Genomic DNA, 27916 nt, shown 5'->3' with positions numbered 1-27916 from the left:
TTGCGTTTTAGTATAATAGGTGAATTTGAGAGTGTCTATTGTAATGGAGCCCAGGGTCCTCCGGTTCCTGTTGCTCTTGCTCCTTGGGACAACACAGTGTTTCGCTTGGCAGAATGAGAGGTGTGTTTTCATCAATTCAAGAAAATAGTGAAATCATTGAATAGGAAAGTGATGGAAGTCTGCGAGTTTTTCGATCACTAAATTTTTTACAATCATTCAAGTGTTCAGAAAACTAGTGGCTTCCAAAGAAGCTCTTCAGCGATTAATTCATGAATTCAAAAAATCGACGAGAAAATCTTGAATTATTTTTAAAATTTAAATAAAATATTTTCCAGACCCGTTTTGGAGTCCATCGATGGGCATCTAATAATATGGAGCGCGCATGATAAAAATGTCACCATAAAAACTCGCGGGAAGGGATTTCTAACAGTGAACGATGTCAATCTTGTGGACTCTGCCCATGCGGTAATTATTAAAAAATATTATAGTATATTTCTGGAATGTGCTCTGGTGTTTTTTACTCGTGTGGAGTTCGCGTTTGAGCCGAAGGCGAGGACTTGCATCGCTCGGTTAGATCGCGGTTTTTGGGCCGAATGGCATAATAGTAAATTTCTTCATATCATGACGAAATAATATATTTCAAATGCCGTTTACGGACATTGTGAAAAACAATTATGTTCGTCACTCGGCCGAAAACAACTTTTCTGACTCGTGTCATTGCATTTTTCAGCTTCGCCTCGGTCTGCAACCTTCACACTCGTTAGAAACTTTTTTTTCGGCCTTGTGACGAAAGTAGCTATTTCGATACGAGTTCATAAAAGTGTTTTTTAACCCGTGGGACGTGTGTTCCACTCGCGTTCGGCGAGCGTTACCCTCCCAAGGGTCAAAAAACACTTTTCCCGTGAGTGTCGAACCCTATTTTTCATCACAATGTGCGTATGGAATGTGGGATTTTGCGCACGCGTGCGTAAAATTTTACTTTACGCACAAGTAATGAAATTTCAATTTTACAGTGTCGATTATTAATGAGAAATTCTGCGAGAAAAAATTCTGTGTTATCATAATTCTTTGTTATAAACATTGATGGTTCATAAATTACTAATAATCACATGTCGTCAAAAAAATTTTCGTCCATAATCAACATCTAGAAATTTTCATATTTTCTCAATAATAAATAACAGGTGACTTTGTGACTTTATCTGCGATTTGTTTCGGTTATAGGCGGCTCATGCAGCTAGATATGTTGAAAATTGGAAGAGTGGACCATGGCTAGACTTACAAACACGAGTAGATAGACTGGCCCACACTGTTGAGGGTCCTGACGGACTGATAAGGAGATTGGAGTCAGGATCGTGGAGAAATACTGGTGGAAACGCATCGAGTTCACGTCCCGCTGAACATGGGGTATTTTTCAAATCTCAGTGATGCATTAAATTCCATAATTATACAATAATTCTGAAAAAAATCTATTTCAGGATTGGGAATTGAGTCTAACTACGCGGGTAAGTGAAATAGATGATTTTGCTTCTCAATTATTACAAATAACCTGACAAAATCACTTATTTTTCTTTAAGGTTGAAAACTTAGAGGATACAGTTAAGAAACTGCGGAAGAAATTGCGGACGAACAAATGTTCCAGCAACCCTTGTCTGAATGGAGGGACGTGTATCAGGGTTTACGATGGATATCAGTGTCTTTGCCCGTCAAATTGGCAGGTTTGTCTTATTCTTTCTTCTTTTTGGGTTTTAAGTCACTTTCGACATCATGCCCTTCCTGTGTATGAAACTGTGGCTTCTACGCCGCACCACACTTGCCTTTTAAATTCGAGTGAAATGGGGGAACTACAGAAGTTATGTCGATACAAGCGTTCTCTCTATGAGTAACCTCCCATTCGTCAAAGACTCGAGTATAGAAAATTGTACCCCGGTCGGTATTGAACTTGGAACTTTTAGCAACATCGACTTTACCGTCAGCCTGCACAGCTATCGACGATGGTCAATGCTACTGTTACATTTTCCTATGTATTCGACTGTAGAGTCTGCGCTGCGCCGCATTGGAAACGGCAAGTGTACGGAAACGGCATCATTAGGTACAGTTTCGTAACGTAAAAATGACGTGACTTCCGGGCGACTAATTCAAATGCTACGTTGGGAACGAAAGAGAAGATGAATCTGGGCCTCCCTACTGGCAGTAATCACATGCAAAACAGCTCGCGATAATTAGTGTTTATTATGAATCACTTTGCATAGGTGTATCAGTATTATATTGCAATATTTGATTGCACTTTACTTGTGAATCCTTTTGAAATCTACGCGCCAATGTGAAAGAAGTAGACTCTTTTGACGTCACATTCGAGAAACCCCTCCCATAGTATTTTTTATGGGAATCCTTCTTCCTGGTACTTTTTATTCAATGTCGTACATCAACAAATTATATGATATGTAGGTTTAATCATAATTATATGATGTATAGATGTCAGAGGTGCACATTCATCGGATTATAATATTTTTGTGCTTAGACGTACGCACAAAGGAGAATCATATATTTTTTCTATTTATATTGTTTGTAAAATAATGGAATCAATGTCAGGAAAAAAAATAATAAACTCCAAAGTGCTCACTGTATGAGAGATGAACGCAAATGAATGTAAAAATTCAACATGTTTCGACATTAACTGCATATGTATGAGTATTTTTAAATTTTTGATGCAACACAATTCTTTGATTTTTAAATTCAATCTCTTCAGGGTTCCTCTTGTGGACTCGACGTCAACGAGTGCGCAATCTACGCAGGAACCGATTTAGGATGTCAGAATGGAGCAACTTGTGTCAATACACTTGGTTCTTACAGGTGAATTGATTTTCTATTTTGTACAGCCCAAAAATTCCAGAAAAATTACTGTGCCAGTACGATAAAATGGGTTCGTTTGGACGGCCCCGGAAAAATCATCGTGCCCGCACCGGAAAATTTGCTGTGGAATACAAGAATTTTTCACGGTAAATCCGAAAACAATTCCTGTAGCGCACGGCAATTTTTTCGGGTCCGTCGAAATGAACCCATTTTACCGCACAGTAATTTTTCTGGAATTTTTTTCTCCGTGCACACGGTCACAAAAAAATGTAAGAAAACTTTCTCTAAAGCACAGTAAAACCGGTCTTATTTCGATGGGAATTTTACATGTCAGTACCGGAAATTTGGGTGCGAAATGCAGGAATTTTGAAAGTTCAAAATAAACCTTTTTTACTGTGCTAGCTCAATAATGTTTCCTGCATTTCTTTCTCCGTATAGTATCTTCGATAAGTATTCGAGATGACCATTGTCGAAAAGTATCATTAACTCTCCTATTCCTTTAGCTGTTCATGTGCAAAAGGATGGTTCGGTGTTCACTGCGCTTCCAGAACATCCGCCTGCAGTTCAGCAGACTCGCGAGAGCTGTGCGGTAACGGTGTGTGCGTCGATCAGAAAGGAACACCTCTTGGCTACACTTGCCTTTGTGATCAGGTACGCTCCCTTATAAATTCCAGTACATTATAAAATAGTATATTGTGGTACTAGTGTGTAAACTTTCACTTTTCACACACTGAGAAAAAAATTTTCTAATATCTGAAACATATTTTCTTGAGACAAGTAAATTTTCTTCAATTGCTTAATTCTCTCAGGCATTTCAACTCACATGACCCGAGAAAGGCCTCATGCCTTAAAATATTCTTGTACTCAAGTAGGATTTTGTCGCAAATGAACTTACTTAAATCGCGTAGAAGAACGGTCAATCTTCTAATCTTTATTGTTTTCATGATTTTTTCATTATGCACTTCCAATATTGCAATATGTAAAATATTCATGACGTAACGCGGAACGATAGTGATGAATGAAAATTTATTTGAGTTCTGTGAAGTGCACACATTCTGAGATTTAAGCCATTGAAAATAATTTACTTCTCTCAAGAAAATATGTTTCAGATATTAGAATTTTTTTTTCTCAGTGGATTCACCTGTAGAATCTTATTTTTTGTAACGTTTGTCATGTTCACTTTTCGGGGATGCAGTAAGAGTTTGGTTTTTTCGGGGGGTACGCAAAACTTTACGCACGAGAATTCACTTTGCGCACGACCTCTGAATTTTACACACGCAATGCGGATTTAAACACTTTACGCCCGCTCAACCGTTCCGAAAAGTGAACTTCTCAGGCAGGCATTACGAAATAACTGTTTTCGTCATAAGGCCAAAAAAACCTAAAGTCTTCTACACTCCTTCAGGTTTATTGATTGTTAATTAATAAATTTTGGTTTAAAGATATAAATACGATTAAAATCACTCTATTGAAATAACAACCAATAAACCTTAAGAAGTGTAGAAGCTTTTAAATTTAAATGGATAAACAATTGTAAGGAAAAAAATTTACGGGAAACGAATGAAAACTCATTTTCATTCTTTGTTTGTATCATCGTTTTTCGGAAACTTAGAATATTTAATTCTCAATCAGCATTCCCGGCTGATGTCTTTGGATATAACATATGGACATTGGTTTGGATATAACACAGAAAAGTTGTTTTTGGCCAAGTGACGAGCATAATTCAGTAGCGAAGTGGTAAAGCAGTTCAAGTCAATTTTGACTATTGGCAGTTTGCAATGAATATCTCCGAATCTAAGGGAGATGGTAAAATTTTTGTTAAATACTTTTTTGTTGAGCCAATTGAGAGTTACAACAAATGTAATTACGAAAATTTCGCTATCTCCCTTAGATTCGGAAATATTCCTCAAGAACTCAACTGGGAGATAAATCGACTTAAACCGTTTTACCACTTCGCTACTGAATTGTTCTTCACAATGTCCGTAAACCGACACATAGTAATGAAAATAGTATATTTCGATAGGAGTGCGTCAAAGAATTTTGACTTGGATACGTCTATGGTTTCAATATCGGGGGTCATTTTGGGAAACGGTGCCTATGTGCCGCGCCATCTGTCGGAATTCTAGAAAATTCTAGACATTTCTTGGTAATTCGAGAAGTTTCTTGAAATTTCGAAAAAATTCAAGGAGTTTCTAGAAAATTCGAGAGAGTACATATATCAGTATAAATAGAAATTACAAATGATTGAAATTACCTCGAGTTGTAATTCCGTAAATTTTATGAAATGAATGCATTATCCCATGCAATCTAGCTGGCGCGCGAGAAGCGCGCGTCCTTCCTCGTCTAGAAAATTCGCGAAAGAAGGAAAGGCCATGGACGTAGCCACGTACAATTACTGCTGTATCGAAGATACAGCCGCACGCAATTTTTTGACTCGTGGAAGGTGTGTAGCGCTCGCCGAAGGCGAGTGCAAAGGATTAAAGAACCCTTTTCCCACGAGTGTCGAACCTTATTTTTCATCTCAATGTGTGGAAAGTGAACTTTATGCACAAGTGATGGAAAAAACAACGGCTGTGCATCAAAACATAATATGAATAAAAACAATGACTATGCTTTGATACAGGGTTGGAAAGCGGAGGGCACAAATCCGGCCTGCATAGTCGATGTGGACGAGTGCGCCGGGAAGCACCCTGTCTGCTCTGTGGACCCTGAAGTTGAATGTATTAATCTGAGAGGGAGCTTCCACTGCGGCAATTGCCCACCTGGATTCTCCGGCAATGGATACTTTTGCCGGGACATCGATGAGTGTCTCGTTGATAATGGCGGATGTAGCACAATGCCGAAAGTTCATTGCAGAAATGTGCCGGTAATGACATTTATCATGATAAATGGGCGGTCAATCGTCAAAGTATTCAATTGTCCAACCAGGGACATTCACCCAACCAGGGGTAACGCGTTAGGTTGCTACTCTGTAGGTTGCAGGTTGTAGGTTTGAACCCGTCTCCGATAGAAGAATTTAATTTTAGCTAATAGGTTTTTCAGATAGGGCTATGATAGCAATAAGCAGAAAATCATCATTCAAACTTATAAACTGAGAATTAACAATTTTCAAAAATTACATGGGAATATTGCATGTATGTTGCCTAGAAATTATCATATATGATCAACATCCGTGCGATAGACCTAATATAAATGCGAATTTAATATTCGTATATATATATATCGCATATATATTGCATACACCATTGCATAATAGCAGTATACTTAACCCTCGTGAACTGGCGTTCAGTGCCCACCCGAGTCCACTGGCGCGGTGAGCAACGCACCGCCCGTATTATGGTTAGCGCGGTGTTGCCACATTGAAGCCCCATATGTGAATAGAAATCTACACTGCACACATTTTTCTCGAATTAAACACCATTTAGACTCGAAAAAAAAAATTGCGTTTTTTACGAGACGCCAAACACGGCACGTGATAGAGATGTTCCTAGTATGTCTGAACTGAAATGAACGACGTGGCAACAGCGCCGCTAAAAACCGACTACACGAGTCCACTGGCTCCGGGCGGCGAGGCGCCGCTTTTCCGTACCAGTCTCACTAAATTATTATTATTCATGGTATTCATGAGGTTTTCAAGGGATAGGAATCTTACCAGTCCATTCTAGAGGGTTTGAGCTAGGCTTTGTAATTTTTACAAATTTTTTCATACAAAATTTTGCAGACAGCAAGAAAAAATCGAGAAAAGGCGGCGCTTTGCTCATTGAGCCAGTTCAGAAGGGTTAATCCATATATTTTTTATGTATAGAAATCGGCGAAAAATGCTGCATAGCACGTATATGATGAATATATGTGTCATATATGCATTATAGATTTATTTATATATGTTCCATATATATAATTTTCCGTGCGGGTGATTCTCTTTGGAAGAGGTGATAAAAATTACCGCCAGACGGACACGGTGTGGAGTTTCGAACTCTTTTTCAATAAAATTAATATGAAAAATATCGATGAAAGGAGAATGAAGGTATAAGTCGACTTATTCCGATATGAAAAAATTTTCGAGCGAAATAAGTCGACTTAACTCGCAGGATCATAGTTGAGAATGAAATTCAACACTTACTCCGTTTTTCACTCGAATAAAAATATAGTTAATTTTTTTTTCCTCAAAACGTTTATAGGGGATATGTAATACAATATATAGAATCGTCTTCCATCAATAATTCATTTTCGGGAAAAAACCGACTTATTATCTTTTACCGCTTCGGTACTGAATGCTCATAATTGAAACTTAATGAGAATTGCCTAGGAACGCCTTGACTGAAGAAATACGTTATTGAAAAAATAAATGCTTCTCAAGTAAATGGATATTTGGCAAAAATAATTTTTCTTCTAAGTGTAATCATGAAGTGACAGTAGATAGATACGCCACCACTGGACCAGAGCATCCGCAAAGTTCTCACATTGCTTTCCCAATTTTCTTTTCAGGGATCGCGAATTTGTGGTCCATGTCCTCCAGGATACTCGGGCAACGGCGAAACATGCACTTACATTGGCACATGTAGAATCAACAATGGAGGCTGTCACCCGCTGGCAGCCTGCGTAGAAACTACGAATTCCGTTGTACAGTGTCGCTGTCCAGCGGGTTACGCAGGAGACGGGATAGGTCCCAACGGTTGCGCCACATCAACCATTTCTACCAACCCCTGCGCGGGGAATCCCTGCATTCACGGGACCTGCGTTCCTCATGGGCACAGCATGATCTGCCACTGCGAACCAGGATTTTCCGGTGCCCTTTGTAATGTTGCGGTGAATCCTTGTCTCCCCAATCCCTGCAAAAACAATGGCATTTGCTCTAGGGCTTTTGATAATACTTTTACTTGTGAGTGCACAGCGGCCTATAAGGGACCTAGGTGTGAAACCGCCAAGAGCAACTGTGGTGGATACATCAGAGACCTTGCTGGAACCTTGTCGTATCCTCCTGATGGTGGACGTGATCCTAATGTGAAATCATGCGCTTTCATTTTTTCGACCAATCACAGTCTGGTCTTGAATGTCACTTTCACGAGATTTAAGTTGGGAAGCACACCGGCATGTCGCGTTAATTTCCTACAGGTAAGTTCACCAAAAATTAATAGAGAAAGTCTTTCGAATGCAATTGTATTCCATTGGGAAAATTTACGATTGTTTTACGTAATCGGAAATGTGTACAAAAACCTATTTTCGTTTTTTACATTTTTACTCCGGATGGAAGTTTGAAATCATTCACATTTAAGTTTCGGATTTTTTATATTATAAAGACCCGTTATCATCCAAAAAGTACGAAAATGCAATGTTTGATCCGTGTCCGTACGTGTATGTATAATAGAATTTGCAAAATTTTTGTATTTTTTGAAAATCGGAATTCCGGTGATACTTTGAGATATCAAGCTTCAAGGCAATTCAATTATAGCTTACAATGTTCGTGTCAATGCCACACTTTCAAAGTTAAACAATAATTGAGCAGATCCATGCGAAATCAGCAGGACAAACACGTCGGTGGGGATTTTTGTCTCAATTTTTTTCTGGAAAGATGGCGATTATACAAAAACTTTGAAAGAAAGAAAAACTGAAAAATATTGATTTGGGTATGGATTTGGCCAATTTGGAGGAAAATTTTTTTTTGTGGACAAAAACAAATTTCAAAAAATCATCAACTCCGTCAATTATCCATATGTTTCACTTGTTCCTTTTTCAAAATTTTTGTCTAATCGCCATCTTTTCAGAAAAAAACAGACGAAAATACCCAGCATCGACTTTTTTATCCCGCTAATTTGGCGTGCATCTGCTCAATTACGATCGCTACATCAGTTGATTTTATTTTCATGATAATTTTGGCAAATTTCCAATTTTCCATTATACATTAATAATAATCGACAACACCTGTTTGAACGTGGCCTACGCACGCAACAAACCTTTGCAATGTGGCGTCAATAAAAGAGCCAATTTCAATAACTAGAAAACTGTTGAACGGAAATAGAAACACTCAAACGGAAACAGGAAACATAAATCCTGATGTAAATGCTACGTAGTTAGAACAAGAATATCAGCCCGTGAAACAACAAAGGGATGACAGGAGTGATAGGAATATCCTCCAGCGAAGGAACAGAAGAAAAAAATCCATTCCCGTCCTCTTGTTACAGCTCCACGACGGCGTAAGCACAGCGGACCACTTCATCGGTAGATTCTGTGGCGATAAACTCCCCCGCGACGGGAACATCATCTCGACCCACAACAGCCTGTACATGTGGCTGAACGTCCACGGTACAGAGGCAAACGAGGGCTTCACCCTCCACTGGAACAGTATACCCCCGGTGTGCGGTGGTTACCTAACATCAGATTTCGGAACAATCAGTTCCCCAGGTACTCCAGGAAAATACCCCCTGAACAGAAACTGCTCTTGGGAGATCGTCGTGACTCCAGGGCGTAGAATCCAGTTCCATTTCTTCACCCTCCAGATCGAGGAACACCCAGCATGCGGCAAGGATTATCTACAGATCAACGAAACAATAGGAGATCGGGAGATTCAGTTGCAGCGCTACTGCGGTCACACACAACCGGTTCCTCTCCTGACTTCCGGATCGACAGCGATCTTGTACTTCCACTCGGACGGTGACACCCAAGACCAGGGCTTCCAACTCAGCTACAGCACCGTCGAGGGTTCCCCCGGTTGCGGTGGTGTTCACACGGCCCCTCAGGGCACCATCTCCTCCCCAACAGTGCAGGGAGCCTACGAGTCCGGACTCTATTGCACATGGAAGATCCAGCTGCCAGAAGGCGAGAGGATCCGCCTGACCTGGCAGGAGCTCGACGTAGAGGACCACAGATATTGCTACTACGACTTCGTTAAAATCTACGAAGGTCCCGATGAAGAATCCCCGGAAGTCGGAACCTACTGTGGAACAGATCTACCCGCTCCTAGGACCCTGAACACCAGCGTAGCGATAGTAGTCTTCAGCACCGATAACAGCTTCCACGGAAAGGGTTTCAGCATCAAATACGACACCCACTGCGGCGGAGAGTTCCACGAGTCTTCCGGAGTTTTGACATCCCCTTACTATCCGATGAAGTATCCCGGTGAAAAAACCTGTCATTACGAAATCATACAGCCCGCGGAGAAGAGTATTATCCTTCAAATCATCGACCTGGATATAGAGGGACACTGGCACAGTGGCTGTTACTTCGATCACTTGGACATCTACGACGGGGACAATGAGAACTCCACGAAGCTCGCGGAACTCTGCGGGGGAGAGGAGAAGATCCCTGAAGATCCGTTCTACTCATCCTACAATGTCATGTACATTCAGTTCCAAACTGACAGCAGTTACTCATACCGCGGGTTCAAGGCGAACTATTCTACCATCGACAGAAGGTGCGGAGGTCTCCTGAAGACCAGTCCTGGGAGTATTGTGAGCCCCGGGGCGGGTGAGGGATATTCTAACGAGGAAGAATGTTCCTGGACTATCCAGGCACCACCTGGACACGTCATTCAGCTCTCGTGGACCGCGTGGAGCTTGGAGACGCATTTCCGCTGCAGGCACGATTATGTTGAGATCAAGGAAGAGTACAACGGGGAGGACCTGTTGATCGGCAAGTATTGCGGGAAGACGAAGCCGCCTGAAGTCATCACCCTGGGCAGCATCATGAACATAGTCTTCAAGAGCGATGAGACTGTTACCTCCGAGGGTTTCGTTGGGGAGTACAGATTTGTCGACACTTCGAGGTCGTGTGGAGGCCGGTATTTCAGGTAAATATAAGTTGGCAGGGGCATATAAACATTAATAAATTCTTCGAGTAGAGGATGATGACAAAACGATTGGCGGCCAATGGTACCCTAACACCAAAGGTCCATCGATTAAATTCGAATATACGTGATCAATAATTTTTTTTTGTAGTTCCTTTTCTGGACTCTCCATCAAACATGGCCTCGTCGTGAGTCCTGGGTCACGCCAAGAGTTGGTGAGGATTGAATTCTTCACTAACTGTTGGTTTTGTGGTGACTGTGTCTCCACTATGCCTTTGTCTAGACACGAAAAATTCCCATGGAGCATTTACCCGAATTTATTCAGATTCATAAAAACGCTCCACAAACCTCATTTTCAAATCCGAGACATTTTAATCCCTCGGAAAAATCTAGAACTTTCGTCCAAGACATAAAACCATAAGCCATAAGCCTTTCATGCCCTAAACTTAATACTGAACTCAATGACCTATTTATGATCATAATCCCTCGTCCGCCTGGCTGGCGCCTGTGACGTTACGATGGACCCGAAAGGCCCCGTCGACAGCGCTGAGTCAAAAAAAGATTTAGTGGCCGCTGAACAATAAAACAAGATTTAATGCCACGAGGACAGATTATTTGAGGAACTCCTAAATTGACATTTCGTGATTATCGATATTTTCGCAGTTATCATGAACCAAATGAAACAGACTACGCTTTGCTCGTAGCGCGACTACTCGAGAGTTAAGAGGGATAACGGCCAGTTTTTTTCTACATTATCTACCTCCTAATAAACTAACCGTCCCGAGTACTTTTGAAAATATTCAAATTCTAAGGTTATGCCAATCACTGCCAAACCATTTTAACCCTAGATCGGTCACCATATGAGGGAAACCCCGCCGCACGTCCTTTTTCTTTAACAATTGACTGCCTAACCGAAAAAGTTCAAAACAATTTGACTTTGTCAAATAAAGTGTCTAAAGAATTATAGCAGATTTTAGAACAACGTATTTCCCGAAACACCTAAAGAAAACAAATTATTTCGAACAGATGAATTTCTTTCCCCATGTTAAATGAAATTGCCCGTCATGCGACGTTGCCGGAAACTTGCTAAACGCGCCCGGGCAGTGTAGAGTGAATTCGGCAACGCTAGAGCCTAAATAACACAGCGGGGAATCCCCGTGGAGTTGACCAGAACCGCAGGGTCGCGTTTGTGACCAGCCTAGGGTTAAGACGGTTTTGAATACTAGATATGGAATAAATGAAATTACCCGGCTTCCAATACTTTTCCACTTTCAGCTCCAATGGCGCCATCACGAGCCCCGCGTGGCCTCGAAGATACCCGAGTGAGAGGGAATGCATTTGGGTAATCGAAGCGCCAACCAGAATGCAAATTAGGCTGTCGATTGATTCTTTCGAGGTGGAGTCATCAGACAGCTGTCGGTACGATTACTTGGAGATAAGGAACGGCGCTCACGCAACATCTCCATTGATCGGAAAATACTGCGGGGAGACTATACCCTCAGTCATCCAGAGTTTCACGAATTATCTTTACCTGCGATTCAAATCAGACGAGTCCCTGAATACAGCGGGATTCAGAATCGAGTGGGACGCGACACAACGCGGATGCGGAGGAACATTGACCGGAAGTTCCGGGGACATCATGTCCCCGAACTACCCAGCGCCGTACGCAGCCTTCTCCTTCTGCACCTGGAACATCGCTGTTACGAGAGGAAATCATCTACAGATCATTCTCGTTGATGTGGACTTCAGAGAAGATACCACATGTTCAGGAGATTACCTAGAAATCTCGGAAGGCATCAATGGCATTGTCAAGAGCAAGGAGAAATACTGCAGATCTGATAACCAATTACCAATAGAATTGAACTCGAATGTCGCCACTGTGCATTTCCGCAGCGCTTTCGGAAACGGAGGACACGGTTTTCACATTAAATATAACACTCTTTGCCAGAATAAACTGCACGCTCACAGCGGAGTCATCGAGTCTCCCAATTTCCCTAACAGCTATCCACCCAATTCCAACTGTACTTGGATCATTGATGCACCGATAGGGAACAAGATCAACATATCGTTCTCGCATTTCGATCTTGAGCCTGGAAATCCTTACACCGAAAATCCCTGTGTTTTCGATTACCTAAACATCAAGGAAGGCTCGTATGACACACCCAGCACAGAACTCGGACATTTCTGTCCCACAGAGGGTCATACCCTTCCGCCGAAGATCGTATCAACGGAAAATCAAGTCTTCATCAATTTCCGGACTGATAGTGACTCACATTACGGTGGTTTCAGGCTCGAGTGGATCGTCAACGGATGTGGCGGACACATCAGAAAGCAGAAGGGCACTGTCACCTCCCCGGGATACCCGAAGAGGTACCCCACCAATGTTGACTGCGAGTGGATCATCGAAGTCGATTATGGATACAGTGTCCAAATCAATTTTACAGACGTCGACACCGAGAAGGAGAGTACTTGCATCATGGACAGAATCGAGGTGTTCGGAGGGGAGAACGAGGAAGCCCCGAAACTGGGAGAGTTCTGCCATTCTAAGAGCCCGATCCTCTTCGTGAGTCCCATCAACAAGATGTTCATCAAGCTGCATTCGGACTGGAGTCACGCCGGTAGAGGGTTCACTGCGGACTTCAGTCAAGTTCAATCGATGTGCGGGGGTCGTTTTAAGGCTGCTCAGGGCGCCATTCACTCGTCGAATTACCCGATGAACTATCCGGTCAACCAGAATTGCGAGTGGTTGATTGAAGTCGACAAACATCATCTTGTCAATCTCACATTCGTCGATGTCGATCTTGAGGGAAGTATCGAATGCACTATGGATTACATTAAAGTGTTCGACGGACCGACCAGAGAGCACGCGCTTCTGAAGACTTTCTGCGGAAAGCAGATTCCGTTACCCATTATCTCATCCGGTGATAGCCTTCTGGTAGTTATGAGAAGCGACCCAGCTCAGACGGCTAAGGGGTTCCGAGCGGATTTCACGCGAGCTTGCGGCGCTCGCATCGTCACAAACGGAACCGGATTCTTGACAACAGCTTCTGATCTGCATTTGCAGCATGATCTGGGTCACAACTGCAGTTGGATCATCGCGGCTGAGGATCTTGCTGATCACATCACTCTGACTATCTCTCATATGGACATGAATTGCCGATGGGGGTCGTGCGACGATAACTGCTCTAGTCATTATCTGGAAGTTTATGAGGGAGAAGGCACGGAGGGACCGCTCAAAGGGCACTGGTGCGAGTCGAAGGCTCCTCCGCCGATTGTCAGCAATGGAAATGCACTTACTGTACATCTTGTCACGTATTACTATGTCGATGTGTCATTTAGCGCAACTTATTCGGCCTTAAATTCAGGTGAGCTTGAGTTTTTTTCATCTTTAAATGACGGAATGTCAGTTGTATCGACAGGGCGATGCCCCTGAGTTCATAATTAAGCTCCCTCAGGTTATTTACGACTTTTATTTCATGTTTTATTTTATTAACACGTCAGCACTCGCGACGTTTCACCGAGAACCTTTAGTCGCACCGTGAGAAAATCTTTTACACCCCTCAACCGAGTTTGATCATTTTTTTTATAATTTATTGAAACATGCTAAATGATTTTTATTGACCCCCGAAGAAATATGGATAGTTGCTTGAGGCAATCAAAAAGTTTCAATCCAATGTGACGTGTGGAGATATTCACCTCGTCGATTTTGATTAGTTGATATTTTCTTTATGGAAAAAGTCTAAAATGCTCAATAAGCAATCTCACGATGATAACTGAGTCCAACTTCTCAGAATGAAGTTGTTTGACTGTCTTGGCCATTGTCAGTGATGACATATGCCTGTGTTAGGTATGAAAATCGTGAAAACGCTTATTTAGCATTTTCGGTTAGCAACGACTTTGAAGCTATGGAATAAGACAGAGTACGGCAGGAGCTCAAGTGGGACGGACGTCCACTCCTGACCAAAAATCTATAGTAGACACGCGTAAAAACCGAACCCATTTGATTATTGATTTTGTACTTTAACCATCGATTATCCATTCAATATACCATAAATTATCAATAGATCGATTGTGTTCGGTTATTTAACTGAGAAATACCTGTCGAAATCCTTCTCCTAGTCGCGTCGCGTTAGATCTTGAGCGAACTCCCCGTGAGCCCTGACCGTAGCTAGTGCAGCATAGTCTTCAAGTCGAAAAGCGATTTGATTAAAGGAGGACGAAAACCGCCCACGTAACACCAAAATCTCCATTTTTTTACTATGTTCCGTATGCCCTGAAAGTTTTTGCGAGAGAAAATCATACAGCGTGAGTGCTGACGGATTAAATAAAATTTCAAAACAGTAATTCGTAATAGGTTTTGTTGTTTGATAGAGATTTTCATACGATATTTTTACAAGTGGAAGATTCTATTTGTCAAGTTTGTTTCGATTGTCTCGAGGTCTTCGTTTGTTATGAAATACTTTTTGCTTATTTAGTCTTTTTAACGGTAAACATATTTTGTATGAGACATTAATTTGATTTGATCACAATTTATGTAACAAGTTGAACTGATTGAGTTTGTTTGAATGGAAGATATGATAACATTCATTTGAGTAATGGGCAGGGGAGGATTCATTTGAAAAATTGCACAAGTTGAGCCTTTGATATATCCGGGCTGAACGCTAGGGGAAGACTGTCCATTTTGGGTTTCGACGTATTGCAAGGATGACTCCTTAGGGTTGTTTTCAGCATTGAATAAAAATATAAGAAAATTCTTCGGTTTCCTCGAAAATTTGAGAAAATCCACTGATTTTACAGAAAATTAGAGAAAATTCTCCGATTTTCTAGAACATTCGGATATTTTTTGAAAAATTCAATTTATGTCAATCCATACAATTAAAAAAATCCTAAGCTGCAATCTTTACATAACAGTTAGCCTTAAGGGTGCCAAGTGAATTTGGCGATGACCTTGAAAATTGACATTCACCAACAAAGTTATAATTTTTTTAATTAATAGTATTAGACAGATGGTGAACATCGGTGACAATTTTAAAATTTTAGAACTTATGCATATCGAGAAATTTNGCGACAAAAAACAATGGGATACCGGGGTGAATAAGAGAGATATTTCAACCCGCCGTACCCATTTGATCCCATGCTTTCTCGAGGTTCGTCACGCGAAATAGAGGATTTTCCGCATTTATTTTCTCGATGTCTAGTTCCGGTTGCGGGTTTGAAATTTCGTCGGATGGATGAATACATATTTCTCCAATGATGGAGGGAAAGAAAAAATTTTTTTTGAATCTTTTTTCAAATTCACTTGGCACCCTTAAGGGGTAACGGAACCCGACCGAGGAATCGAGACGAGGAATCGCGAGAAGCAGCATAGAAAAATATAATTTCATCTTTGAGTTGAACCCGGGAAATACGCAAATGTTACAATTTGTATAAACACTGGAATTGACTGTTACAGACTCATGGAATTCGTTATAATTAACGTCTTCAAGCGATATTTTAAAACTACTGATGAATAACTTATCAATTGAGTTTTTAATACTCCGTTTCGACGGAACATTATTTGTTGATTGTCTACGTCTTCTCCAGCCTGCGGAGGTGATTACTATGCGGAATCAGGCACTCTAGCCTCTCCCGGGTACCCCGACAACTACATCATGAACGCCGAATGTGAATGGACTCTGCACACAGCCCCCGGAAACGGCATCACCTTAATCTTTTCGAAATTCAGTATTGAGCACAGTGAGAATTGCGACAGAGACTATCTGGAAATCAGGGAGCAATCGGCAATGGGAAAGATCATCGGTATTTACTGTGGCTCTCAGATAGAAACCATAGAATCCAAAGAAGCAATCTGGATGAAGTTCAGAAGTGATGGAGTCGGTACAGAGGAGGGATTCGTGGCTGAGTACACGTTTAATCATGGCTCCGAGCTTACTGGTTCCTCCGGTGTTATCGCATCTCCTCTATACCCTCATCCCTTCACCAAAAGTGAAGAGGTCACCTGGAGAGTTACCGTCCAACATGGTTTCTCGATCAAAGTCGAGTTTGATGCTTTCAATGTTGATAGCTTTGGTGAAGACTCGTGTGATTACTACGACGGCGGACTCCAGGTATGTTTCATCCTTGTTAACTAGGGGAGTTGGTGCTTATACCGATCATGCAGGTAATACCGCCCACCCGTATTTCTCAGAATTGGCGGAGAAATTTTTTTTCTTTTTTTATTATGCAACCATTTGATAACAACAAGTAATTTCAACAGCAGCGATCAGTCGACAATCATTATATTTGGAATATTTTGTAATGCTATTAGAATTTGCGCCGTTCTATGACTATGATTTTATTATGTTACTTGAAATTTGAAAATATTAAAATAATTCATAATTTAAATTTTCTATCAACTATTGAGTAAATAATTTTAAATTCCATAAAAGGATTTTTCAATAGGATATGTAATGGTCAAACTTCTGACACGATTACTGGTTGATAGATTATTTCGGAATTTGAATATTCGAGTGATGATTAATTTGGTAATTGAAAATTGTTGGGTAATACTATCAGTTAACAGAAGCTAAATTTAATTTATTTTGAAATTGATGATTGTTCCGATTCCTGTTCAACAGAAAGTTTCAATTTTCTATCGTGGAAACATCGTTTAAAAAAATCCAAATCATTTCCTACCGAATTCTTAAAATATTTCGACCCCAGAATTTAAGATTTTTCAAATTTCCAGTTGGTCCTTAATTGAATGGAGTGCGAAATGTATGTTCGTTATACACTTCCACATCCATTGCAACCTTTTCGATAGCAGAAAAATATCTTTATCAGTTATGATTGGCTATTTTATCAGCCTCCGCGTTTGTGGCTAATTCCGCCCAGAGTTTTTCCCTAATGCCGCTCAGGATTTCTATAGGGCTGCGTAGTCCCGTGAATACAGTTCAGAATTGAAGTTTGAATGGACCCTGCTTTTACTATTAAATTGTTGGCCTTTCACAGTGATTAACGGGAATGGGCCATATAAGGCCTGAAATTGTGAAGTATTTCTGGTACCAGGTGACAAGGTTTTAAAATATTATTACCCTCAAACTTCGACTCCATCGCTCTGGAGTCCATCGCCCTGGGTCATCGCTCACTGGGCGATGGCAATCGAATTACATAATTAAATATGTTTAATGTTAATAAAAAATCTATCCTCTTCACATATTCGAGTAAACACCTCGAAAAGCCCATTCTAACCGTTTATGAATTCTTGTAGAGTGCGAGGCTGGAAAAAAAGACTCATTTTCCTTAGGTGGTCGGTACATGCACCAGCTCCCCTACTCATAATTTTTTACGGGATTGATTTCACGATCTGTTTATTGTCTAGATTTTCGATGGCTACGATCGTGACGCACAACGCCTCCATAACTTCTGTGGAGCCATCCTTCCTGAACCTTTTCAAACTACTAGCAATGTTATGTTCATTGCTTTCCAAGGGGATAGAAGAAGATTGGGAAATTGGTTCAAACTTCGTTATTATGAAGTTCCGAGGATCATAAACACGGGCCCCAATGAGATCGTTCAGTGTAAGTTGTGTAGAATTTCCGAATCCATTCGGGAGCTTGTGAGGGAGAATATTTTTTTACAGAAAATGGAAACAAAATGTATGAAAAATTTTGACAGAAAAATAGAATTCTATTGGATTTCTATTGAACTTGCTATTAGCTTTTGGCCGATTCTATCTAAATGTTCAATAGAAAATATTCTCTAGAAGAAGTCAATTGAATATGACTTTTCTATCGAACTTATTCTATTCAGGTATTTTCCATAGAATTCTCTCGGCTCAAATTTTTTAAGTTTTTTTGTTTGATTTTCTTGATGAAAAGAATAGAAAAGTAGAATGAAAAAACAACTTGGAAAATTTGAACCGAGGACATTTTGTAGAAAACATTTCAATAGAATAAGTTGTATAGAAAAATTGTATTCTATTCACTTTTTTTATAGAATATTTTTTATTGAACATTTCAATAGTATTGGCCAAAAATTAATAGAGAGTTCAATTGTCAACGAACTCATTTCATTAACCGAAGAGTGTACATATTAGATTAACGACGTGGCTCGATCCCACGAATAACAAGTGAATTTTTATACCTCAGTGTTAATAGTTAATTCCGGCCTATCCACAAAAAACACTTCCCACATCTACCCTAAACCTAGCTCTTCTCCAAATAGGCCTTTTTTGTGGAACGAATTGAGGGCTACAAAAAAGGTCATAACAAAAGTTTACCTACCTCCCTTGGATTCTGAGATATTTATTGAAAATTGGTCAATAGTTGAAATCGGCTTGAACCGTTTTACCACTCGGCTACTGAATTAGATTTTTTTTGACGTGGACACGTCTTTAATTTCATGTTGGGGGTCACTCGCGGAGTTACTCCTAACAGCCAGGGCCATCTGTCGAGATTCGAGTAGTTTTCTAGATTTTTCTAGAAAATTCAAGAAAATTTTACAATTTTTTGTAGAAAAATCTAGAATCTAGATTTCTAGAATCTAGAATCTAGATTGTTGAATTCTTTAGAAAATCGAAAAAGTTTTTTGAATTTTCTAGAAAATTCGAGAAAATTCTCCGGTTTTCTGGAAAATTCAAGAAAATTGTCCGGATTTCTAGAGAATTCTCCGGTTCTACAGAAAATTCTTCAGTTACTGCGTCTGAAAAAATTCTCACATTTTTTAGAGCATTTGGATATTTTTTGAAAAATTAAATTTATGTCAATCCCTACAATAAAAAAACCCTAAGCGCCTAGAATGTAACTCCCCCATTATCCCCACATCGACACGTCGCCGCACCCACAGATAACTAGCAACTAGACGTGTCCACGTTGATTCTAACAACTGTATCAATGACACAGCCGTTTAGTATTTTCCCCTTTCCTTCCAGTATCCGACTGCAACGAGGAGATAGCTCTCACCAGCAAGGACAACTCTTCGTACATCATCACCTCCCCAGGCTATCCAAATGGTTACGACCGCATGTTACACTGTAACTGGCTCATCACATCCCCCCCTGGAACTCACCTGGTCCTGAGGTTCAAAGACCTCAACCTCGAAGAGACCGACGGCTGCGTAGGCGATCGTATCTCAGTGTTCTCGGGGATGGCACTACCCCGTGAGCCCCCTCCAGAAGCCCAACTCCTCGGGAAATACTGCCTGAGCAACGAGTCCATGTCAATCGTAGAAAGCCCCACCAATACCATGACCGTCAAATTCGAGTCCGACTCCTACCTCAATAGGACCGGCTTCAAAGCCGAAGTGACGCGCATTTGTGGTGGTCAACTGGGTGGTCCCAACGGTGTAATCCACTTCAACGAGACTACCAAAGGTACAACCTGGGGCTGGCGATACATGTGTGAGTGGAATGTCACAGTCGGACGTGGAAAAACGATAGAAGTGACCATCAACTTCATAGAAGTCCCAAAGACAACCGAGAAAGGCTGCGGAGACCACTACGTTCTCCTGAAGAACGGCCAAGAGCCAGGCTCTCCCTTCCTCGGCGACGGAAAATACTGCAGCTCCGACGTTGTTGAGCCCCTGACGACCACCAGTAACAAACTCTACGTGAAAGTTGCTGCTGTTGGTGCTCAGGGAGTCTACAAAATATCTTACCGCGAAGTTGGTGTCGAGTGTGGAGGCACTTTCGAATTGATAGAAGGTGTCAATGAGCAGCAGTTTATGACACCACGGTATCCAAACGTTCCACCGCCTTACACCGAGTGCCTGTGGACGTTCATGGCACCAGCTGGTCAGAGATTATCTCTCCACTTCATCGAACGCTTCGACCTGACATTCAGTCTCGAATGCCAGAAGGAGTACGTCGAAGTGAGGGACGGTGGAACAGATAATGCACAGCTGCTGGGTGCCTACTGCGGTAGCAAGGCCCCAAGCACCATTTCCAGCTCTGGAAATATGCTCTACGTCAAGTACTACACAGACATGAACATCCCCGGAAACGGCTTCAAAGCTCTAGTGACGAACGACGAGGTCTGCGGAGGAGTCATCAGAGCGTCATCGGGTGTAGTCTCATCTCCGAACTATCCAAACCCATACCCCAAGGGCAAACAGTGTGTCTGGTGGATCATCGGGCCCGAGCATCACTCCCTCAAATTCCAATTCACGGATTTCCACCTCCCCGGCTGGAGGAACTGCAATGACACAGATCACCTGGCCATCATCGAGAAGATGCCCAATAATGAGACACTGAGTGAGCCCCAGACCTTCTGCGGAATGAGGAGCCGACCTGACACCATCGAAACATCATCCAACGAGGCAATCATAACTCTGCACACAAACGGTAAAATCGTGGGGAGCTACCGAGGTTTTCGTCTCAATTTCTCCGCAACCATAGGCGAATGCGGGGGTGAACTCAACACTATGGAGGGCACATTCCACTCGTCCGGATATCCAATTCCGCGGCTCTCCGCGACGTACTGCTCGTGGAAGATAACAGTGGCCGCAGGTGATCAAGTGAAGCTTGAAATCCTCGATCTGGACATCGACTTTCAGGGCCCCGACGTCTACGGCGTGAGATTCTACAACGATCATCGGTTCACATCGCGCATCGGAATGGCGAACACACCGAATTATGAGAGAGTAGTCTACAGTTCATCGAACTTGATGCTGGTGACGTTCTTTGCGGAGCCAGGATACAGGGGATTGAGCGCGAAATTTAGTTCTGAGCCTTCAGCGCCTTGCGGGGGGTTGATCAGGGATGCCAGTGGTTCTTTATCAATTCCAAGTGCTGAACCCTACAGAAGTAGACCGTTCTTCTGTCCGTGGACGCTCGTCGCCCCAATCAGTATGATCACATTCAACACGCCGGTGGAAGTTACTCTAGCCGTCACCATCACTGGCTCCCTGGGGAAATTCGGCCGACAGTACAGACGGTGTGCTGCAAGATCGAAGAACGTAGTGTTGAGAGATGTCTCTGATAAAGTCATTGGTGCTGTCTGCGGGAATGTAACACAAGAACCTTTCGTGATGCGAAGTCGATCCCCCATAAATCTCCTTCAGATTATGAATGGCACTATGGGAGGCCCCATAAGTGTCGACGTGAAGTATCAGTGGAACCGCTGCGGTGGTGCTCTGACTGGTCCGTCGCACAGAATCACAACCCCAGCGAACGTGTCCTTCCCGAGGAATTGCGTGTGGGAGGCGCAGTACCCCGAGGGGCAAGGGATCCTCATGCGATTCAATAAGATCAATCTGGGCGCCTGTGACAAGGGGCACATAATCGTGAGGAACGGGGGGCCGCAGTCACCGCAGGCTGGAAAGTACTGCGGCAACATCAGGCCCGAGAATTTCACCAGCACATCCAGTAAATTGTGGATAGAGTACTACGCTAGTGAGGCCCCTGGGGACTTCGAGTTCGAGCTCAACACGGTTCCCAAGGCCTGCGGATCCTCCGGGCTGGACATTTCCTCACCCGGGTTCCCAAAGACCTATCCGAACAATAGCGAATGCGTCTGGGAGTTTGATGTGGAGCCGGGGTATCACATTGGCCTGTCCTTCATCGAGAGATTCAGCCTGGAGACGAGTGCCAACTGCGTCAGTGATTACGTCGAAGTGTTCGATCGCGAGAGCAGTAGCGAGAGGGCCTGGAAGTCCTTGGGGAAAGTCTGCGGGAGGAATACTCCGTCGCCCTTCAACACAACGACGAATCACATAAAAGTCGTCTTTCACTCGAACGAAGTGACGGAGAGCGACGGCTTCAAAGCGCACATCGATAAAAACTGTGGGGGGGTCTTCATGGCTTCCAAGTCCGGTCAGACGATCATGTCCCCCAGGTATCCAGCCGGCTACCCTCGTGATCTCATCTGCAACTACACCATCCTCGCTCCCAAAGGACGAATGGTGATCGTGGAATTCGACGAATTCGAGCTTGAGAATATCAGTCCCAGCTGTAACTGGGCGAATCTCACAATAACTAATGAGTACTACTGGAGAAGACAGGAAACCCCTTACTGTGGTAGCAACAAGCCGCCGGTGCAGATGTCCCCGAAGAAGATTGAGATGATCTTCAGGACTTACGCACGCTTCAACGGACGTGGCTTTGTGTTCAAATACCTGATGAACGAGTGCGGGGGAGAGGTGACGGAAGAGGGAGTGATATCACCACCGATGACAAGTGACAGTTCTAATTACTACGGGGGATTGAACTGCACTTGGATCGTAACAGCACCTGCGGACAAGAGCATCGCCCTGAGGTTCGACACCTTCGAGATCGAGTACAGCAGCAGATGTTTCCACGACAAAGTGCGAGTGTACGAGGGGCCTCAGTTGAACGCCACGAAGATTCTGTCGACCTACTGTGGAAATCTTACGGAGAATCTCCCTCTCACTAAATCCCTGGGCAACATCATGACTGTCAGCTTCATCTCTGACTACTCGAGGCATTACAAGGGCTTCAAGGCCAGAATTGTCTTCACCAAGAGCATTGCCTCGGGCTGCGGGGGGCAGATCAACCTGACCAGCAGTCACGATTGGAGGACCCAGCGAGAAGCCTTCTACGAGAACTTCGAGGAGTGCATGTGGAGCGTGAGCGCCGGCGCTGGGAAAGCCATCAGGATGACGTTCAAGAGTTTCGATATTCAAAATACTCCGAACAGAACTGTGCTACCTCAGACAGCTCCCTGCAGCGGGGATTACCTGGAAGTCAGAGACGGCAGAGGTCCGTACTCGGAATTGGTGGGGAGATACTGTGGGAGTGCCCTCCCAGCGGCGATCTCTTCCTCGAGGAATCTTCTTTGGATTCGGTTCTACAGCGATGGGGAGAACACGGGACGTGGGGCAACAGCCACGCTGGAGGCGTTTGACACCCCCTGTGGAGAGTCCGTTATCAGAGTTGAGAATACAACTGTGACGTTGAAATCCCCTCATTACCCTGCGGATTACCCCCTCGGACTCGAGTGCAAGTGGGTCCTGTCGGGATCTAACGGAAAGGATCTTCACATTCATTTTAAGAATATTGATATGGAGAATTCGAACGACTGCGAAGGGGACCACCTTCGGCTGACTGACAGAAGACTGAATAAACATATTGAAGAAGGCTTCGGGGAGGATTTCTTGATCAATGGAAAAGCCGGATCGCTTTTCAGGCATTTTAACGATCACAAACCTGTGGCTACTTACACCTTCTGTGCCAAGGTCGATTACTACGATTACTATGCTGGGGGGAATGTTGTTGAAGTCGCGTTGAAATCAAAGAACGAAAACTCTGAGAAGCCGAGGAAGTTCGAGCTGGAGGTCTCCATCGCGGATTGCAGGAGAAATTACACAAGTCCTCAGGGGAGAATCTTCCATCAGGGGTTCAACAACTGCTGGACGACGATCACTGTTCCCCCTGGGAATACCATTTCCCTGTACTTTATGAGCCTCAGAATTTACGATCGATCTGGATGTCCTAATAAATATATCAAGGTTTATGATGGGGACTTCAGTGCTCCGGTTATTGGGACGTACTGTGGAATGCAGCTGCCCGCGCCTATTTTCAGCACTGGAAATACGATTAGTCTCATGTCGAACTCTCAGAGCGGTACTACGTGGGAGAATTATGATATCGTTTACACATCGACGGATAAGGGGAGAGGTTGCGGAGGGAAAATCTTCAATTATGCGGGGAAATTGACGTCGCCGATGTTCCCGAATAATTACAGGAATGATAGCCGTTGCATTTGGGAAGTTAGTGTCCCGAGAGGGTCGAAGGTTTTGTTGGACTTTGCGACGTTTGATCTTGGGTCTGGAGAGAATTGCGACACGTATCTAATGGTTGAGGAGACGAGTGAACATGGGGCATCTGCTACTAGATATTGCGGAGGGGTAAGGAAGTTGATGATAACGTATTTTTTTGCCTGATGTTGTGTGAAAAAATTTGATAGAAAAATCTAGCGAATTCGGTAGACAATTATATTGGATTTCTGTTGAACTCTATTCTTTTTGGCCGACTCTATTGAAATGTTCATTAGAGAAATTCTGTAGAAAAAGTTAATAGAATTTGATTTTTCTATTCAACTTATTCTATGGAGATATTTTCTATAGAATTTTCTTGGCTTAAATTTTCTGTTTTGTTCGATTTCCTTGATAAAAAGAAGAAACGATAGAATAGAATACTTTATTTCGTGGATGCTACTATTATAGTTTTACATCTACACATTGAAAAATACTCCCTGTAACACTCCAATAAATTGTTTTCATATAAAATAATTAGGGGGCTGAACACCCTGCCGCTCCGCTCACATGACCCTCATGATCCTCATTCTGACTCTTGTGACCCTTAATCTGACCCTTGTGACCCTCATTCTGAACTTCATTATACCCCTCGTAACCCTTAATTTTGGAGTCTTACTTTCGAGTACCAAATTTTCATCACCAGGTCATTTGGATTTTTATAATATAAAGAGATAGGGACCCTTATGTTGACCCTTATTACCATTCGTTTCTGACCTCCATGACTCTTATTTTTGGAGCCTTAATCAGATCTTTGTTACCCTTAATTTGGTCCCTGTGACCTTGTTTTTAGACTCGTAATCTGACCCTTGTTAGCCCTTATTTGAACCCTTAATCTGACCCATACGACCCTTAATCTAATCCTTATGACCCTTATTTGAACCTTTATTCTCACCCTTGTGACCCTTATTCCGACCCTCGCGACCCTTATTCTGAACCTCGTGACCCTTATTGTGACCCTTGCTTTAACCTTCATAATCCTTATTTTGACCCTCGTGACCCTTATTTTGACCTCCGTGACCCTTATTTTGACCCTTGTGACTGTTAATTTTGAAGTCTTAATTTCGAGTACTAAATGTTCATCACCAAGAGTCGATTTGGATTTTTATAATACAGACAGATGTATAATCAGTAATGGTAATTACACAGTATCACAGTTTAAGCAGTTTTAACAGTCATTAAAAGGATCAAAAGAACTCGTCTTGACGGAAAACATATTTGAATAATTTGATCTGATATTTAAATTATATTAGCATTATGATTAACTCAATTCTTAGTCTCTTCAAGCTTCTTTTCGCCCTATGCACAACGGTACATTTACTTCGCCTGCTACTGCATATAGTAACTTCTTTCTTCAGCTTCTTTGATTACATCCTTTTCACCAGACTCTATCTGATACTTTCAGTCTTCTCATCACCATCTCGCAGCTCAAAGAAAAATGGAATAAAAAAAAACTTCGAAAATATTTGCCCAGGAAGTTCTACACAAAATATCTCAATAGAATAAGTTGCATAGAAAAATCGAATTCTATTGACTTTTTCTGTGGAATATTTTCTATTTAACATTAACATTTCAATAGAATCGGCCAAAAAACAATAGAAAGTTCAATAGAAATCCAATAAAATTGTCTGGCTAATTGGCTAGGTTTTTCTATTAAATTTAGTCGTATGTAGTATGCAAGAATTTGTCTATACGAAGGAACTTTTTTTTAGGAACGCCCTGCAAAGTATAAGAGTCATACGAACGAAGTGAAGATAACGTACACTACAACTCTGAATAATGGTGGGACTGGATGGGAGATCAATTTCGTTGCTGTTAGAGAAGGTGACTTTTATTGTTGATTGATCTATGTGATATTCGTTTGATCTAGAATCATTTAAACTAGATGTGAATTCATTTCTCGTTTTGTGTTTACCAGATTACGACGACTCGAGTGATGGACCGACTATCTGGGGATACAAACCATTGATGATGATTGATTAATTCGATCTTTCGAACGTGCTGAATAAGATACCGAAAAAATTAGTGTTTTTTAAAATTTAAGATGTAAATGTGATAAATTTCAGTATGATTGTTATGAATCATAACGGTGGTAGTTTGTATTACATATATCTGATCTTCATTCCTCACTCCTGATGATTTATCCCATTTTTCTCTTCTCTCCCTATATTTCGAGTATTTGAAATTGATGCCAAAAAAATACCGTCATCAGTTTTCGGCCACCGTGGTGCATTCTAGCGGTGACAGAGTGAAGCTCGCCGAATTTTTGCGGCCTGTTCATTGCTTCAATAGGTTACTTGTGGGCAGGGTTGCCAGATTGGGCTATTTCCCGCCAATTGGGCTATTCGGGATACATTTTGGCGGGCAAATTTTTACTCCGGGCTATAACCCGCCAAGTGGGCTATATGCTGGCTGCATGGCTTTTTAAAAATATAGTATAGATGACGAGAGGTATACTAAATTTTACCAAAGAAGTAACCTCGATTTCAGTGATGAGGTTACTTCTTTGGCAAGAAGCACTTTATGAAGAGTCAGTCATGCAAAGTGTGAAACGTGTGGGTGCTTGGGAGGAACTGCGTGAAATTTGTATCTGTGGAATTTTTGTTTCCAACTGGCGCCACTGAGCGGCGATTGCATCAACAGATATAGGCTATCCAGTAGAAGTTTATCCTTCCGAGGGTACCCCCACTCTACGTAATTCCCACTCACATGCTTGGACTCCACTAAAACAATTCACGGCTATTCTTCTGGAAGATAACCTACACGTGGTTGCTGACCGAGTACTACCTCTCGATTCTTGGTATTCTCTGTTCTATTAAGATAAATACATTATCTGGACTTATTTTTATCGCGTTTTTATTCATTCCCACCGTAATTCAAATGCCAGCGATCCAAAAAAATGAGAAAAAGGAAGATTCTCGAGTCAGAAAATATCGAGAGGAATGGGAGAAAGAGAAAGAATTCCAAGGTAAACGGTTGAGGTTATGAGTATTTGTCACATCAACAAACCAACAGCTTATTATTATCAACATCACCATCCCCACGAAATGTTCATTGTAGGATGGCTGAGTTCAGCTTCTGAAGCATTGGGAAAATCTGATCATTCCTATTGTAAATGGTGTCGAGTGACCATTCGTTCCCACAAAAATGATCTCAAGTCTCATGCAGGCACAGTTGGCCACAAACAAAGAGCAGAAACGAGGATTTTGTATGCACAGAAAAGTTTGGCCGACTGTGGTAAGTTTTATGTCATTAAATTCTTTATTGTTCAGTGACTCACATATGCGAAATGTTCCGAGTTCAAATCCCGGCCGGGTAGAATGGTGCGATCTAACCATTTAAAGTCTTGATCATTATCGCAGTATACCCTAACCAGGTCGAAGCGATGTAAAATAACGATAAAAAAAATATTGTTCGGTGTTGATTGTCGTCAGGCCATGATAAAAATTTATTGTTATTTTTCTTATTTTTCCATCTAGGCATTGCACATGTCAGTGATCACAGTAAAATCACTGGTATCAAACTTGTACTACA

General features: G+C 42.1%; 1 protein-coding gene across 1 annotated transcript; it reads left to right on the top strand.

Moving 5' to 3' along the window:
• Positions 1–43: 43 nt before the first annotated feature.
• LOC107045951 (cubilin) lies at positions 44–26469 on the top strand. Its single transcript, XM_015268379.1, has 16 exons — positions 44–120; positions 336–465; positions 1222–1404; positions 1476–1502; positions 1575–1715; positions 2747–2850; positions 3354–3501; positions 5474–5716; positions 7336–7962; positions 9030–10633; positions 11906–13995; positions 16214–16737; positions 17991–18189; positions 19542–24475; positions 26095–26206; positions 26301–26469. Exons 1-16 carry the CDS (start codon positions 44–46, stop codon positions 26363–26365), a joined length of 11208 nt encoding a protein of 3735 aa, XP_015123865.1. The 3' UTR covers positions 26366–26469.
• The last annotated feature ends 1447 nt before the right edge of the window (positions 26470–27916 follow it).

The sequence above is a fragment of the Diachasma alloeum genome, unplaced genomic scaffold (genome assembly GCF_001412515.2).
Source record: "Diachasma alloeum isolate Michigan unplaced genomic scaffold, Dall2.0 Dall_scaffold_01136, whole genome shotgun sequence".
NCBI classification, from domain to species: domain Eukaryota; kingdom Metazoa; phylum Arthropoda; class Insecta; order Hymenoptera; family Braconidae; genus Diachasma; species Diachasma alloeum.
Note: the sequence above shows the minus strand (reverse complement) of the source record. Positions and strands in the feature narration are given on the sequence as shown.